Source organism: Boleophthalmus pectinirostris, unplaced genomic scaffold (assembly GCF_026225935.1).
Source record: "Boleophthalmus pectinirostris isolate CB_2022bp ecotype Guang Dong unplaced genomic scaffold, ASM2622593v1 HiC_scaffold_14, whole genome shotgun sequence".
NCBI classification, from domain to species: Eukaryota; Metazoa; Chordata; class Actinopteri; order Gobiiformes; family Gobiidae; genus Boleophthalmus; species Boleophthalmus pectinirostris.
In genome coordinates this window covers 29,654,590-29,669,537 of record NW_026571047.1, presented here as the reverse complement: position 1 = coordinate 29,669,537, position 14,948 = coordinate 29,654,590, and the positions used below count along the sequence as shown (strand labels likewise).

The window sequence follows — 14,948 nt, the reverse complement described above, 5'->3', positions numbered from 1 at the left end:
AGCGGCGAAACGCCATTGTTACAGTTCCAAATCTCGGGACTGGAGGTGCGCCCGTGTAGACCGTCGGGTAACTGTGGGCAAAAGGACCAGCGCAGAACTCCACCCTCCATGGAGCTAACTGGAACTGACACCTGATTGTGCTTTGTGTACACCCTGCTCCACGGGCTCGGGGTTCTCTCAGGGCTGGTCCTAGATTCCAAGTTCTAGTCCAAGATTAGTCCTGGTTCAGTCCATATGTGGCGCAAAAGTTCAGCATCTTCGCACAGTTATTTTGGTGAGAGTAAAAGTAATTTAATAGTCGTGTAAAGCCTTATATTTTAAATGCAGTAATATTGTGAAGTAACAAATTACTTTAAAATGATAGTAAGTCATAAATAACACATTACAGATTTGAAGTAACTTACCCAACAGTGGTAGTGCCAGTGCTAATATCCACCTGTAGTCCCTAAACCAGTTGATGTTATAGCTCATAAAATCAAACATGCAAAGAGAATGTCTTTATAATGTCATAAAACATCATTCAGTTCATTCTCATCAGTCACATTATGGCGCAGGTTTGGTTTGAAAGGTGTTTCCAGGCGTGAGAATGACAGTACGGTCGATAAAGAAACCAGACCAAGTAAGAATCAAACACAAAACAAACATGGCGACACCGACAGATGTACTTCAGCCTATTTGAGTGTAAATACAGATGATTTTGTAGAGAGAAGCACAGGGAAGGACTTTGTGGAAAACACCTGTGCTTTTCTAGATTTAACTAAAGTTCTCCTGTTGTGATGTTTGACCGATCAACGTGAAGTCTTTGTTTGAACGTTTCGACCTAAAGAACGTAAATCACCTACAGAACTTAAATCACAGGCTACAACATGTGCCCAGGACTGAACCAGGACTTCTTTCATTGTAGCCAGAGCTGCCCTGGGGTCGACTGACCCAATAAAGGCTGCCCATCTGTGCCATCTGCCCTTCCAGCCACCAACCACCACCAACCACTCACCACAGACACACCCACACACAAACAGGCTACACAGAGATGAGTGAAGAGACTTGCCAAAGGACACAACAGCAGCAGACAAACAGGTGATTCAATCAATGTTATTTATATTTTAAACTATTTATTCCTATTATTATTTATGCTCAGCATTGGGGAATAACAGATTACATTTATCAGCGTTATGTAATCAGATATAAATTATGAGTAACTGTATTCAGTTACAGTTACTGTTTCAGTGAGTGGTAATTGGATTACAGTTACTTTGTTGAAATAAAAGGATTACACAGCGGTATGTTCCTGTTTTCACAGTTTTAGTCCTGGTTTAGACTTGGTTCAGTCCTGGTTTTAGTCATGGTTTACTCCTGGTTTAGACCTAGTTTAGACCTGATTTAGTCCTGGTTTAGACCTGGTTTAGACCTGGTTTAGACCTGGTTTAGACCTGGTTTAGTCCTGGTTTAGACCTGGTTTAGTCCTGGTTTAGACCTAGTTTAGACCTGGTTTAGACCTAGTTTAGACCTGGTTTAGTCCTGGTTTAGACCTAGTTTAGACCTGGTTTAATCCTGGTTTAGTCCTGGTTTAGACCTAGTTTAGACCTGGTTTAATCCTGGTTTAGTCCTGGTTTAGACCTGGTTTAGACCTGGTTTAATCCTGGTTTAGACCTGGTTTAGACCTAGTTTAGACCTGGTTTAGATCTAGTTTAGACCTGGTTTAGTCCTGGTTTAGACCTGGTTTAGTCCTGGTTTAGTCCTGGTTTAGACCTAGTTTAGACCTGGTTTAGACCTGATTTAGTCCTGGTTTAGACCTGGTTTAGTCCTGGTTTAGACCTAGTTTAGACCTGGTTTAGATCTAGTTTAGACCTGGTTTAGTCCTGGTTTAGACCTAGTTTAGACCTGGTTTAGACCTGGTTTAGACCTGATTTAGTCCTGGTTTAGACCTGGTTTAGTCCTGGTTTAGACCTAGTTTAGACCTGGTTTAGATCTAGTTTAGACCTGGTTTAGTCCTGGTTTAGACCTGGTTTTAGTCCTGTTTAGACCTGGTTTAGTCCTGGTTTAGACCTAGATTAGACCTGGTTTTAGACCTGGTTTTAGACCTGGTTTAGTCCTGGTTTAGACCTGGTTTAGTCCTGGTTTAGTCCTGGTTTATTGTCCGGCAATGAATGAACTTACAGAAAAAAAAGGGGGGATATAGCCCAAAATGTAAAAACATTACAATATTGCCATGTAATCCATTTATTTCAACAAAGTAACTGTAATCCAATTACCACTCACTGAAACAGTAACTGTAACCGAATACAGTTACTCATAAATTGTACTCTGATTACGTAACTCCGGTACATGTAATCTGTTACTCCCCAACACTGTTTGTCAAGTGAAATTTACTCAAAACATGATAAAACTTTCTTAATTCAAGTCATTTGAACTTGACTAGAATTTATTCTTGTAAATCAAACAAACTGACCCAAAACTCCATCAGAAAAGTTACGCAGTGCACCTTTAAACAAAACACTTAAATGCCCATTATTTGCCTCACTGACCTGGTTTCTCAGTTGGAAAAAGTCGCCGATGTAGCTGGAGCTCGTGTCCCCCGCACTTTGTTTGGACTCATCGGAGGAAGAGTCGGCTCCAAACTCGCTGCTGGGGCTCGGCGCGTCCTGCAGCGACATGTACACCCAGTTGAGGAGCTGATGGGCGGGCTGGTGATACGGGGGCGCACCGGCGTCTACAGCGGACATCATGGTTTAGTCGTGGTGCGAAGACGTGCGAGGGAAGTTTGCGTCCGAGTTTGCGCCTCTCATCGCCCTCCTTAACTTGGCGCACACGTCTCCACACGTGCAGATGGCGGTGGGGAGATAAGGGGACCGAGCCGAGACTCTATCCCGGCTGCAGAGGCATAACTCGGGGCAGATCTGTGCGTCACGGAGGGAGGAGGGACAGAAGCAGCAGCAGCAGCAGCAGCACGATCCGGACTTTACTTTACAACTTTACCACTTCTTAATGACTTTTAGGTATAAAAGAAGGACTAAAACCAGGACTAAACTAGGACTAAACCAGGTCTAAACCAGGACTAAACTAGGACTAAACTAGGTCTAAACCAGGACTAAACCAGGACTAAACTAGGACTAAACTGGGACTAAACTGGGACTAAACTAGGACTAAACTAGGACTAAACTAGGACTAAACCAGGACTAAAACCAGGTCTAAACTAGGACTAAACCAGGTCTAAACTAGGACTAAACTGGGACTAAACTGGGACTAAACTAGGACTAAACTGGGACTAAACTGGGACTAAACCAGGACTAAAACCAGGTCTAAACTAGGACTAAACCAGGACTAAACCAGAACTAAACTAAGACTAAACTGGGACTAAACCAGGACTAAAACCAGGTCTAAACCAGAACTAAACTAGGACTAAACTGGGACTAAAACCAGGTCTAAACTAGGACTAAACCAGGACTAAACCAGAACTAAACTAAGACTAAACTGGGACTAAACCAGGACTAAAACCAGGTCTAAACCAGAACTAAACTAGGACTAAACTGGGACTAAACCAGGACTAAACCAGGTCTAAACCAGGACTAAACCAGGTCTAAACCAGAACTAAACTAGGACTAAAACCAGGACTAAACCAGGTCTAAACCTGGACTAAACCAGGTCTCAACTACAACTAAACCAGAACTAAAATAGGACTAAAACCAGGAATAAACTAGGACTAAAAGCAGGTCTAAACCAGGACTAAACCAGGTCTAAACTAGGACTAAACTAGGACTAAAAGCAGGTCTAAACTAGGACTAAACCAGGACTAAACCAGGACTAAAAGCAGGTCTGAACCAGGACTAAACCAGGTTTAAACCAGGACTAAAAGCAGGACTAAAACCAGAACTAAACCAGGTCTAAACTAGGACTAAACCAGGACTAAACTAGGACTAAACCTTTTATAATCGTCCGATATTTACGCATTGTGCCAGTTAGTGTGCATAGATCATTTCACTTGCATTTGCATATTTCTGTAGCCTGTATAGTCCCCAAACTGTGAAAAGTACTCAATTTTAGCCATGATTTTTTAAGAAAGAAAGTGAAATACACTTGGATGTGACTCAATGCCGCCATCTAGTGTCTCATTTGGGATAGTGTAAGACTTAGGACTAGTGTGAAGAATCCCTCAGTTGTCCAGGTAGGATCCATGGCGAAGAGAAAATTCAGTTTGTCGATTGGACAAAAGTTAGTTTCATCCAAGCTGCTTCTTCAGTTCTGGTCAGACGCTGGTGGACACTTCCTTATATCTGCAGGGAGGAGCTAAATAACTGAAACTAACACACACACTTGTCTACAGTTTCTGTTTGTTAGTTCGGCCTATTGACCTGTGCAGGGTGTGGGGGTCTAATTAGTATAACTATTCATGGCCATAATGGAGCTCCCACACCTCTGGACCTGACCTGGATACACCTGTTGTTCTCTTGTACCTACGAACACTTTAAGACAGAGACTGGTCCACCCAAAGGACAAAAAAAAGAAAAAAGAAACAGAAAACGCACACCAAGATTCCTGCAGAGGTGCAAATGCAAGGAGTAGCCAGATCAGGGTGAAAAAATGCATAGCACACTCGGTTGGCCGATGTCCAAATACTATTTTATTAACAAAATAACGTTTCGGCAAAAAAAGCCTTCATCAGATATTTTTCTTGTCTTGGACCACAGCACACAAAATGGTTGCCAGCCCAGGTGCCCATATACCCACTCAATGAATGGGAGGTCCCAAAGTGAGGTCACCCAGTGAGTTCAGCCCATTCTACTACAAGAAACAACAGTTTACATTAAAAAACATTTTATAAAATACAGAAATAGTTTGTCTATCTTAAATCAAACTCCACATTGAGTCCATGAGGAGTAAGAGTTTTAAGATGGTGAATCCAGAAGTGCTCTCTTTTTGACAGGAGCATCTCTAGATTACTCTTGTAGTAGAATGGGCTGAACTCACTGGGTGACCTCACTTTGGGACCTCCCATTCATTGAGTGGGTATATGGGCACCTGGGCTGGCAACCATTTTGTGTGCTGTGGTCCAAGACAAGAAAAATATCTGATGAAGGCTTTTTTTGCCGAAACGTTTATTTTGTTAATAAAATAGTATTTGGACATCGGCCAACCGAGTGTGCTATGCATTTTTTCACCCTGATCCACCCAAAGGACAAAACACCGAGCCACAAACAAAGCAATGTGGTCTACTCCATTCAGTGTAGTGAAAACTGCAGTGAGCGCTACACTGGAGAAACTAAACAGCCACTTCACAAGAGGATGAACCAACACGGACGAGAGAGCAGCAGTGGACCTCAGTCTGCTGTACATCTCCACTTAAAAGCCACGGGTCACTCATTTGAGGACAGCGAGGTACAGATTTTAGCCAGAGAAAAGAATTGGTTTGGGAGGGGAGTGAAAGAAGCTATTTTTGTAAAGAAAGAGAATCCTTCTCTAAACAGAAATGGACTCAGACGCCATCTATCTCCTATTTACAACTCCATCCTCAAACCTAAATCAAAACAAACAAGAGAACAACAGGTGTATCCAGGTCAGGTCCAGAGGTGTGGAAGCTCCATTATGGCCATGAATTGTTCTGTTAATTAGACCCCACACCCTGTACAGGTCAATAGGCCGAACTAACAAACAGAAACTGTAAACAAGTAGATGTGTTAGTTTCAGTGTAGTTTCAGTGTAGTTAGCTCCTCCCTGCAGATATAAAGAAGTGTCACCAGCGTCTGACCAGAACTGAAGAAGCAGCTTGGATGAACTGCGAAACGTCTTCAACCAAGCTTAGGAGTATGCAATTATATTTGATTTTAAGCATTATTATAAACCTGAAACGAAGTAAAACAGTTGTAGCTGATATATGATCTTATTTTAAGTAATTTAATTTATTCTTATTTAAATAATTTGCATAATTTCTTCCTATGACTTTGTATATACCTGAGATTTTATATTTTATTACCTATTTTTCTATTTTATTTTGACTATTTCATATACATTTATATAATTATGACTTATCTGACACCTGTTTCTTACTATTTTTTTTCTTTTTTATTTAGAACTTATGTAGAATTTATGTATGTATTTATTTATTATTACCATTTATATTTTTTTACTTTGTTATTATATTATATGTTGGGATGTGTGAGCTACTGTGTCCAAATAATTTCATTTGTGGCTCAATAAAGTTTGTCTAAGCCTAAAAAGTTTATTTGATTTGTATTCTATTTTTGGTAGCTCTATACCTGTCACATATTGGCCCCCGTCTACTAATAAACCTAAAATGGACTGATTTAGATTAAAGTTACATCAAGTATAACAGAAAAAGTAGCCTGTATATTTTTAATCCAAGTTTATTGATTTATTGGTTGTTTTATATTATGGGGCAAACATTGTATATTCTATTTTTAGTTTTGTTTAAGACTTTGACTTATGTTTACATATTTTATTGCACATTTAAAGCACGTTGGTTCAGTTATTGCTGTTGTAAAGGGTTAATAAATAATAAAGACTGATTGGTTTGTTGATTGAAAGAAAACACATAAACTGACTGAAAACCGTGAATTAAAATTATGAAAACTAGTATAAATAGTAGGGTGACTTGATTTTCAAAATAAAAAACTGGGACATCCCTGGTTGTGGTGGTTGGTAATCATAAAATTGTGAAACGAAAGCGTAATTAAGGAAAGTTGTTATGAATACTGCACTAATGTGAGTCACTATAGTCACATTTTCTTTGTGTTTTGGTCATTTTTACGCAGCTTTTCTATATTTTACCTAAACAAATGACAATTTATGCCTCTGTTTGTTGTTGGCAGGTATAAAATTGGTTAAAAATAGGGACACATGGGACATTTCTTGTATAAAACTGGGACAAATCAGTGGTTTTGGATAAATCTGCTGGTACAGGGGACACCGGGCAAATAGAGACGTCTGGTCACCCTAATAAATATAACTGCAGTTGACTTGGTTTGATATTGGATATTAGATACAGAGACAAGACAGTCATTTAACTTGTGATGTATATCAGATTTTTTTCAAACAAATTATGACATTTTCATAATCATCCAGGATATATATCACAATAAGTAATTATTTAAAAATAAACATTGACCATTGACCATTGTTGATTTTTCTTTCCTTACCAGACGGGCACCAACAATTTTGTCCATGTTTGTACATCACAAGTTCTATGAATTCACAAATATGCATTAAATCAGCTCATAGTTTGATTGTACAAATACTCTCATGGAATTTATATTTTAACATTTTCTCAGGGTTTATATGAGTCCAATCTGTTCTAGGTCTAAACCAGAACTAAACCAGGTCTAAACTAGATCTAAACCAGTTCTAAACTAGATCTAAACCAGGATTAACCATGTCTAAACTAGATCTAAACCAGGTCTAAACTAGATCTAAACCAAGGTCTAAACTAGATCTAAACCAGGTCTAAACTAGATCTAAACTAGATCTAAACCAAGTCTAAACTAGATCTAAACCAGGTCTAAACCAGGACTAAACCAGGTCTAAACTAGATCTAAACCAGTTCTAAACTAGATCTAAACTAGATCTAAACCAGGTCTAAACCAGGACTAAACTAGATCTAAACTAGATCTAAACCAGGTCTAAAGTAGATCTAAACCAGGTCTAAACCAGGACTAAACTAGATCTAAACCAGTTCTAAACTAGATCTAAACTAGATCTAAACCAAGTCTAAACTAGATCTAAACCAAGTCTAAACTAGATCTAAACCAGGTCTAAACTAGATCTAAACCAGGTCTAAACTAGATCTAAACCAGGTCTAAACCAGGTCTAAAACAGGATTTAACAGACCTAAACAATGCCGCATAGACCATGTCTCCTCTTCTTCTATCAATAATATTTTTAATACAGTTAAGTAAAGTCTGGGCTTTTTATTTTCTTTTAGCAGACAAAACTACATCTTATGTTACGATTTCCTCGTCTTTGCTTCTCTACAGCAAATCAAGTAATCCAAAGTATTCAGATTACATTACTCACTTTAAGTAATTTAATGGATTCCGTTACAAACTACATTTTGGGATATGTAATCTGTAATCTATAAAAGTAATCTTCCCAACACTGCTTGTTATTAACCTGTCGTTTGGAGAGATAAAGGTCTTCCCCAGTGGTTGTTTTTACTTTACTACCACCTGGAGGCGAGAATGCGGTGTCTCCTCCACATCAGGCCGCACTCTGAGCTCCAGTGACCGACCAAAGGTTACTGCTGCAGCGGGGAGAGCGGAAACAATGCTCCGGGAGAGACGAGACCCGCCCACATTTCTCTCTCCGGGCCATTCTGAGCCAAACCCGGCCAGATACGAACAAGCCCAGCCCCTTTTAACTACGCTGCTGCTCGCCTCTGCTACTCCCTGCTCGTCTCTTCCTTATCCCGACGCCCTTTTCTACCAAGTAAGTCACATAATTTCACGTTTTTACACTTTACATCTTGCAGTTTTGACGAATTTCCTCTTTTACGCACAGCGATCACGCACACGTTTTGGACATCGCGTGCTTACTTTGCTTCGACTAAAATGCTGGTTGTTTTGACCTCATAAAACTTGTATTTCCGCTTAAATAATTAGCCAGAGGTTGCAAACGCGTTGCTGATGTTTATTCCACGCCACAAAGCGTGATTTTACAAGTTTATTCGCGATTAAATGCGAGTTTTGGAAGAGTTTTGTCGCTAACGTAATTGATGCTAGCTTAACGGTAAAGCTGAGGTGAATAAGCTGCTACTATGGGGTTTTGCAGCGCGAGAAAGGCCGTGAAATCAAGATTAAACTTATAAATTGGCTTTTGTTCAAGTCTATGCAAAAAAGTTAAAGCGAATATGCAAGATTAAATAAAAGAAAATCAGTGGATGCGCATGTTACAGGCCCGGGAATGGGATGCTGTCAACGAGGTGGTTTTAAAGGGCCCATGTTTCACTATTTTCTGATCTTTTTTAATGTTTTACATACCCAGAGTTGTGTTTTGCTCGTTTACACATGTTTCACACTAAAAACCATGCGTAATTAGGCTTGTTATTCTCTCAAACTGAAAAAAACACTCCATCTATTCCACCTTGTGATGTCATGCGGTGATACAGGAAGTGCTGCACTGTGTTTTTAACTCCACACACCTTCACTTGAATCATTTGGAGCATTTTTAGAGCTTGAATTCCTAATCGCAGCTGAATTAAAGTAAAAAATGTAGCTGTTAACTTGAAAACTACGGCTTCAGGACATCACAAGGTAGACGGTTTCACTTCGTGGAAACCGTCTGACCGCACATCATTAGGATTCGTTCGCTTGACAGTATTCGGGTGCTTTTTTATTTAACCAATTGCTGCTGCTAACCGCTTGAGTTGGACGGTCTACAACTTCCAAAATTCTTGCGAACCGTCTAGTGTATTCCGATTCCTGACCTTATCGCTGGAGAGAATTTAAATTTTTGAGTTGTAAAAGTGTGGGCAGAGTCATAAACCAGCATTACTCAAGCATGTGTCAATGAAACAAACTCAAGTCCAGGTATGTTACAGCTTAAAGTGCACAAGAGTCAATTTAAACATGCCACATCGGTTGTTTTAGTTGAAAATTACAAATCGACTAACTCTTGGTATTTGTAATAAAGAGAATTCAAAGGTGATCTACTTTATGTTTTATCTATAAGCTCTTTAAAGGTGCATTACGTAATATTTATGGCGGAGAGTCAGGCATCTGGTTGACTCATGGAGAAATCTATATGTTGTGCCAGCAATGTTCCACAGTATGGCATTAAACTAACTAGTGTTTATGCGTTCTCGCTATGAACTCTACATAGATCTGATCTGTAAGTTGGCTCACTTGTCTCGCCTGCTCGTTTCCATAGATAAGAATAATTACTGCTTTACTCTGAAAAACCTGGGGAAGCAGCAGGAGACCAGCAAGTTGCAAATCCTCCACCAGAAAAGTTACATAATACACCTTTAATTTGGTCTTTAGTTTCACCCAGGCTGCTGTGAAAAGCTGTAATTTTGCTCGTGCTTTTAGGCTGTAGGTTAGTGGATTTCTTATCTTGTACTGAAGTGGTTGTAAATGTTTTAATAAGTAACTTGGCATGAATACCGGGAGTGTTCGGTTCCAGAAGGGGGACTCCCTTTGGAAACTGTCAGTGCAGTGGAACTCCATGTTTTCCAGTGACACCCAAAGGCCGCAGTGGGTTATAATGACTGCACATGCTCAGTGGGCGTGTCTCTAAGTCATTCAAGGAAACGTTGCTCAACTGTGTTTCGAGGACTTTATCTGTTGTATTGTCTGCTTCATAGAAATGTTCCCTGTTCACGTCATAGTTTAGTCTGATTGGTTCTCTGCTTCTACATTCTGTTGATAGTTTAACCTGTTTCACACAGACGGGTGTTTCTCCTTCTCGAGTTGTGTGTAAACATTGGAAATAAAATCGTATTAAATCGGTCACTCAAGACAAAAGAAAGTGAGTAAAGATCAGAGCCTAGTTCTGTGTGATATTGTGTCATGTGTAAGAAGAACTGTATTTTATGTCATTTATTTCAGGAACTTGTACAAAGTTTCACACACTTTGTTCTTCTTTTGTCATTGTGAAATTTACAAAATCCCCTTTTGCGTCCCGCAGGTTTGAGATGAGTTACCCCGGATACCCTCCGGCAGGTGGATACCCCCCTCAGGGCGGCTACCCAGGAGGAGCCTACCCTCCCCAGGCAGGATACCCCCCTGGCCCCGGGGGTTACCCCCCTGCCCCTGGAGCCTTCCCTCCACAGACCGGTGGATACCCCGCTCCAGGGGGAGGATACCCCCCTCAGGCCGGCGGAGGTTACCCCGCAGGAGGCTACCCACAGCAGCCTGGAGCAGGAGGCTACCCACAGCAGCCTGGAGCAGGAGGTTACCCACAGCAGCCTGGAGCAGGAGGTTACCCACAGCAGCCTGGAGCAGGAGGTTACCCACAGCAGCCTGGAGCAGGAGGTTACCCACAGCAGCCTGGAGCAGGAGGGTTCCCCGCCATGCCCCCTGCAGGTGAGTCTGAGGAGCACTGCCACCATGAGGCTTTAATGTGATCATTTTCATGCATGTGTCTGTTGTAGACTGATGTAAAATATGTGAGATACAGTGTGTAGTGTTTAGATTCTTGAATCATCTGACTCATTAATGTCAAGTTTAAAACTCATAAACTTCTTTTACATCAGTCCTCTGGTTTGTGTTAAAATAGTCTTGGCTCTGCTCCTTCGGGATTCCCTTCCCTCTGTTTGTCTTTTCGGCCTGTTGTCATGGAAACATTATGACATGTGGAAAATGCAAACACATGAACCGGACCAGAGTCGGACCGGACTGAGTCATCCTCATGTGAGCGTGAGGCTGAACTTTAGCCTGTGACAAACTCCCACAGAGCTGTAATCTGTCCCATACAAACTGTTTATTCAGTAGTTTTTATAAATAGAACTCTGGAACCATTTTGAGAAGTTATTGCAATTTAAACTCTGTTAAACCACAAAGCTACAATAGGTCATAAGTTATAAAAATACAATGAGCAACAAAGTCTAATTTTGTTAATCCACTATAGTCCAGGTTGTTTTTAAACTGGTGGGAAGAATTTTAATTATGGGGGGGCCACCATAGTCTCCTGTATTAAAGGGAAATGAATCGTAACTTGAGCCGTTATGTCACTTTGAGGTATTTTTCTATAATGAACAAATATCTTCTGAGTAGTATTAGTAGTGGTATACAGTCTGATTTGCTCCAACAACTTCCTTTATAATTGGATCCTGAGTTTGAGTTATTAAAGACGTTATTAAAAGCGTACTCACTAAATGTAAAGGGGCATCACTGGTTTGACATTTTAACAAAGTTGTGTAAATATTGTTGTTCCAGGTGGAGGAGGAGGAGGAGGCTGGGGATCTGCTCCAGGTGGTTATGGGCCGGTAAGTCCAGTCTAATCACACCATGCGGCCAGAGCCAAGTGCTAATGTATACATGGACTTTACTCAAGTTTTTACACTATACATACAGAATTATTTGGACAATTTCAGCCCTGAAACTTCAAATCTCTACTGAACTTAAAGTAAAAGGCAGCTATTAACCTGAAAACTACCATTACATGACATCACAACGTGGAATAGTGCATTTTGAGCTTTGGAGATGTTGAGAGAGTAATAATAAAGAGTTACTCAAACATGTGAATGAAACAAAACACAACTCCAGGTCTGTATTTGAGGAGGTAACAGCATTATAACATGGCTTAAAGCTCACAAGAATACATTTTTTTGTAATGTAGGACTTTTAATTGGAAGAAAAATGTTAAATCATAATTATGTCTATTTCTATGTTTTTATTAAGTACTTTATAAATACTAACACAAACATAATTAAGCACTTATTATGCCTGTTAGTACTAATTACCGTCTTTTGCGGACTATAAGGCGCATTGGATTATAAGGCGCAATATCAGTAATGTTGAATTTTCTCGTCTATTTTCATACATAAATCGCACCGGATTATAAGGCGCATTAATCGAAAAAAACAGATGACACTTGAGACTGATCCCTTAGTCCAGGCGTCCACGATCCATCGGCAGATTGTGGTGTAATTCGCCCGGCGTTGCCTCCCTGTCTTGGTGAATGTGGATTATGAATGTGAATGTTAAGTTTGTTTTTTGTATTTCCTACCAAGCTGACTCAAATATACATTGACTAATAATGTGTTTAATGCAGCTTTGTGCACATTTGTTTACGTTTTACAGAAACAAAGCTTAAAACCACATGGCTAATTTGCATAAACTAAAAGCACTGAAAAAAAAACAGCTTCCTCCTTCTGCACTGATGCGATTCAACTTCTGTCGGACTAAAGGACACGACTGAGTAGAATATGAGTGTTCTCTCTGCGAAAAGACGACGGCGGCACTGTGCATTGACTCGACGCAGAACTATACTTCGCCCTTTACTTTGCGAGGCCCTTAACTACTGTGGCTGTAATGCTCCAACAATCCATCAAGTGGTGCAGCTTTGTATCTTACCAAAGTTATACGAAAACATTTTGACGGATTTTTGAGCAGCGTGTACCACATAAAATCTGTTCGAGGTCAGTAAGCACAACCAGAATTAATACATAAAGCGCACCTTCAATTTTTGAGAAAATTTAAGGATATTAAGTGCGCCTTATAGTCCGAAAAATACGGTAAGCCTTAATATAGTCTTTAAACTAAATGATTACCTTATGTTTACAGCCAGGTGGCGCTCCTCAGGGTTACCCCACCGGCCCTGCTCCTGGACAGCCGATGCCGAATTACCCAGCAGGCCCTGGTCCCTCCAACCCGGGCTACGGAGGAGGACAACAACCACATGTTCCTGCTATCCCTGTGAGACAATTCAACTTACCACAGATTCATTAACAGTGGTGGAAAGAGAGTAGAAAATATGTGTTCAAGTAAAAGCAAAAGACCAGTTACTAGGGATGGGACAAGATCTCACGAGACAAACGTCCACACCTGCTGAAAATGATCTCATGAAATATTTTCCCAATGTTTTTACGTTTGGATTTGATTAAAAAAATTGAGTTTGGTGAGTTGCATTTTTTAAGAAGCAGTAATCCCAAAAAGCAGAGCTACAATGACAGCAAAAATATTGAATACGTGATAAGTAAATCAAAAAAGGTGAGGCCAAAATTGGGAAAAGAAGTGCGCAATTTATTTATTATAAAGAATGTCAAAATCTCGTCTTTTCTCGTTCTCATAGATCCAATCTTGTGTCTCATGTTGCATCCCACCCCTACCAGTTACTTATATAACCATAATAATGTACTTCATTAAAAATACAAGTACCGCTCCTAAAATTTGACCTAAATAAAAGTAAAAAGGAAGCGTGAAAACTAATTACTACTTATTAGATTTAAAATTAAAAGTCTAGTTGCATTTAACACAACTTAAAAAGCATTATAGATCACATTTTTATACAAAACCTGCTCAGTCAAAAAGTGAATTTAGTCATAACTCGGTATTCAATCGCTTTTATAACTTGAACGAGGGGTCTCCAACCTTTTTCCTCTAGTGAGCTCCTTTACAAAACGAAAATGCCAGAGAGCTGCTCATTTTAGCGGTCGCAACAAATTGAGTAAATATAAGAACCACAGCCTTAGATGGGAACAGTTAGAGGTTTATAAAACATACACCATCATCCATTTATTACTGCAGAAAGGAAAGTTAGGCATGAAAATTATACATTTACAATTTTATTAGTCATTCTTTTCATCAAATTTTTATTATTCAGCTCAAAACCTATAATTCAGAAATTGTTTGGTGAGCTACTGGTGGCTTCCGAGTTACAGGTTGGGGGACTTCTGATTTAAAATGTAATTAACCACAATTACATGGTTAGATTATGAATTACAAGTACAAGAAAATGTTTAAAAATGTCTCAAAAAGTACAGTTATCACCAAAATAAGTCATTCATTTAGAGTAACGTGACTGTTCCTAATTTGTTACTGTCCACATCTGTTAATAAATACATTTGTCTTAATATAATTCAAAAAAATGTATCTAAAATGTCAAGAGTTTAACAATATATTTTCATATTTTATACTTTCAGAAAGGATACAGAGGTTCAATGAAAGATTTCCCTGGAGCAGATCCACTGAAAGATGTTGAGGTGCTCCGGAAAGCTATGAAGGGCTTTGGTAAGTTATTTTATTTTGTACTAACTTTCTAGAGTTTGATGTCATGATTCCCGATTGAGGGCAGGAACCTATTTAACTCTAACTCTATTTAACTCTTTATTTATGTGGGATTGGCTCCACAAACTTGTCATATTAATCTTATGTCCTTTCAGCTGACAACAATCACCTTTTTGGGGTTGAATAATAGCCACTTTCTGACACTATTGTGAAAAGATTACTTCACTTTTGTTTTTTTAATTCTGACAGAGAAGACGTTGAACTTTGTGC

At 39.6% G+C, this 14,948-nt stretch overlaps 2 protein-coding genes across 2 annotated transcripts in view; one reads left to right on the top strand and one right to left on the bottom strand.

Moving 5' to 3' along the window:
* The window catches only part of LOC110171222 (zinc finger CCHC domain-containing protein 24-like), a 40,681-nt gene extending 37,831 nt beyond the window's left edge, over positions 1-2,850 (bottom strand). Inside the window, exon 1 of the mRNA XM_020936917.2 lies at positions 2,526-2,850. Within this exon, the coding sequence (XP_020792576.1) occupies positions 2,526-2,726 (201 nt within the window). The 5' untranslated portion in view covers positions 2,727-2,850. The remainder of the gene's footprint in view (positions 1-2,525) is intronic.
* A 5,429-nt stretch (positions 2,851-8,279) lies between these two features.
* The window catches only part of anxa11b (annexin A11b), a 43,067-nt gene continuing 36,398 nt past the window's right edge, over positions 8,280-14,948 (top strand). Inside the window, exons 1-5 of the mRNA XM_020936914.2 lie at positions 8,280-8,436; positions 10,636-11,033; positions 11,886-11,935; positions 13,236-13,367; positions 14,594-14,681. Of these exons, the coding sequence (XP_020792573.2) occupies positions 10,643-11,033; positions 11,886-11,935; positions 13,236-13,367; positions 14,594-14,681 (661 nt within the window). The 5' untranslated portion in view covers positions 8,280-8,436; positions 10,636-10,642. The remainder of the gene's footprint in view (positions 8,437-10,635; positions 11,034-11,885; positions 11,936-13,235; positions 13,368-14,593; positions 14,682-14,948) is intronic.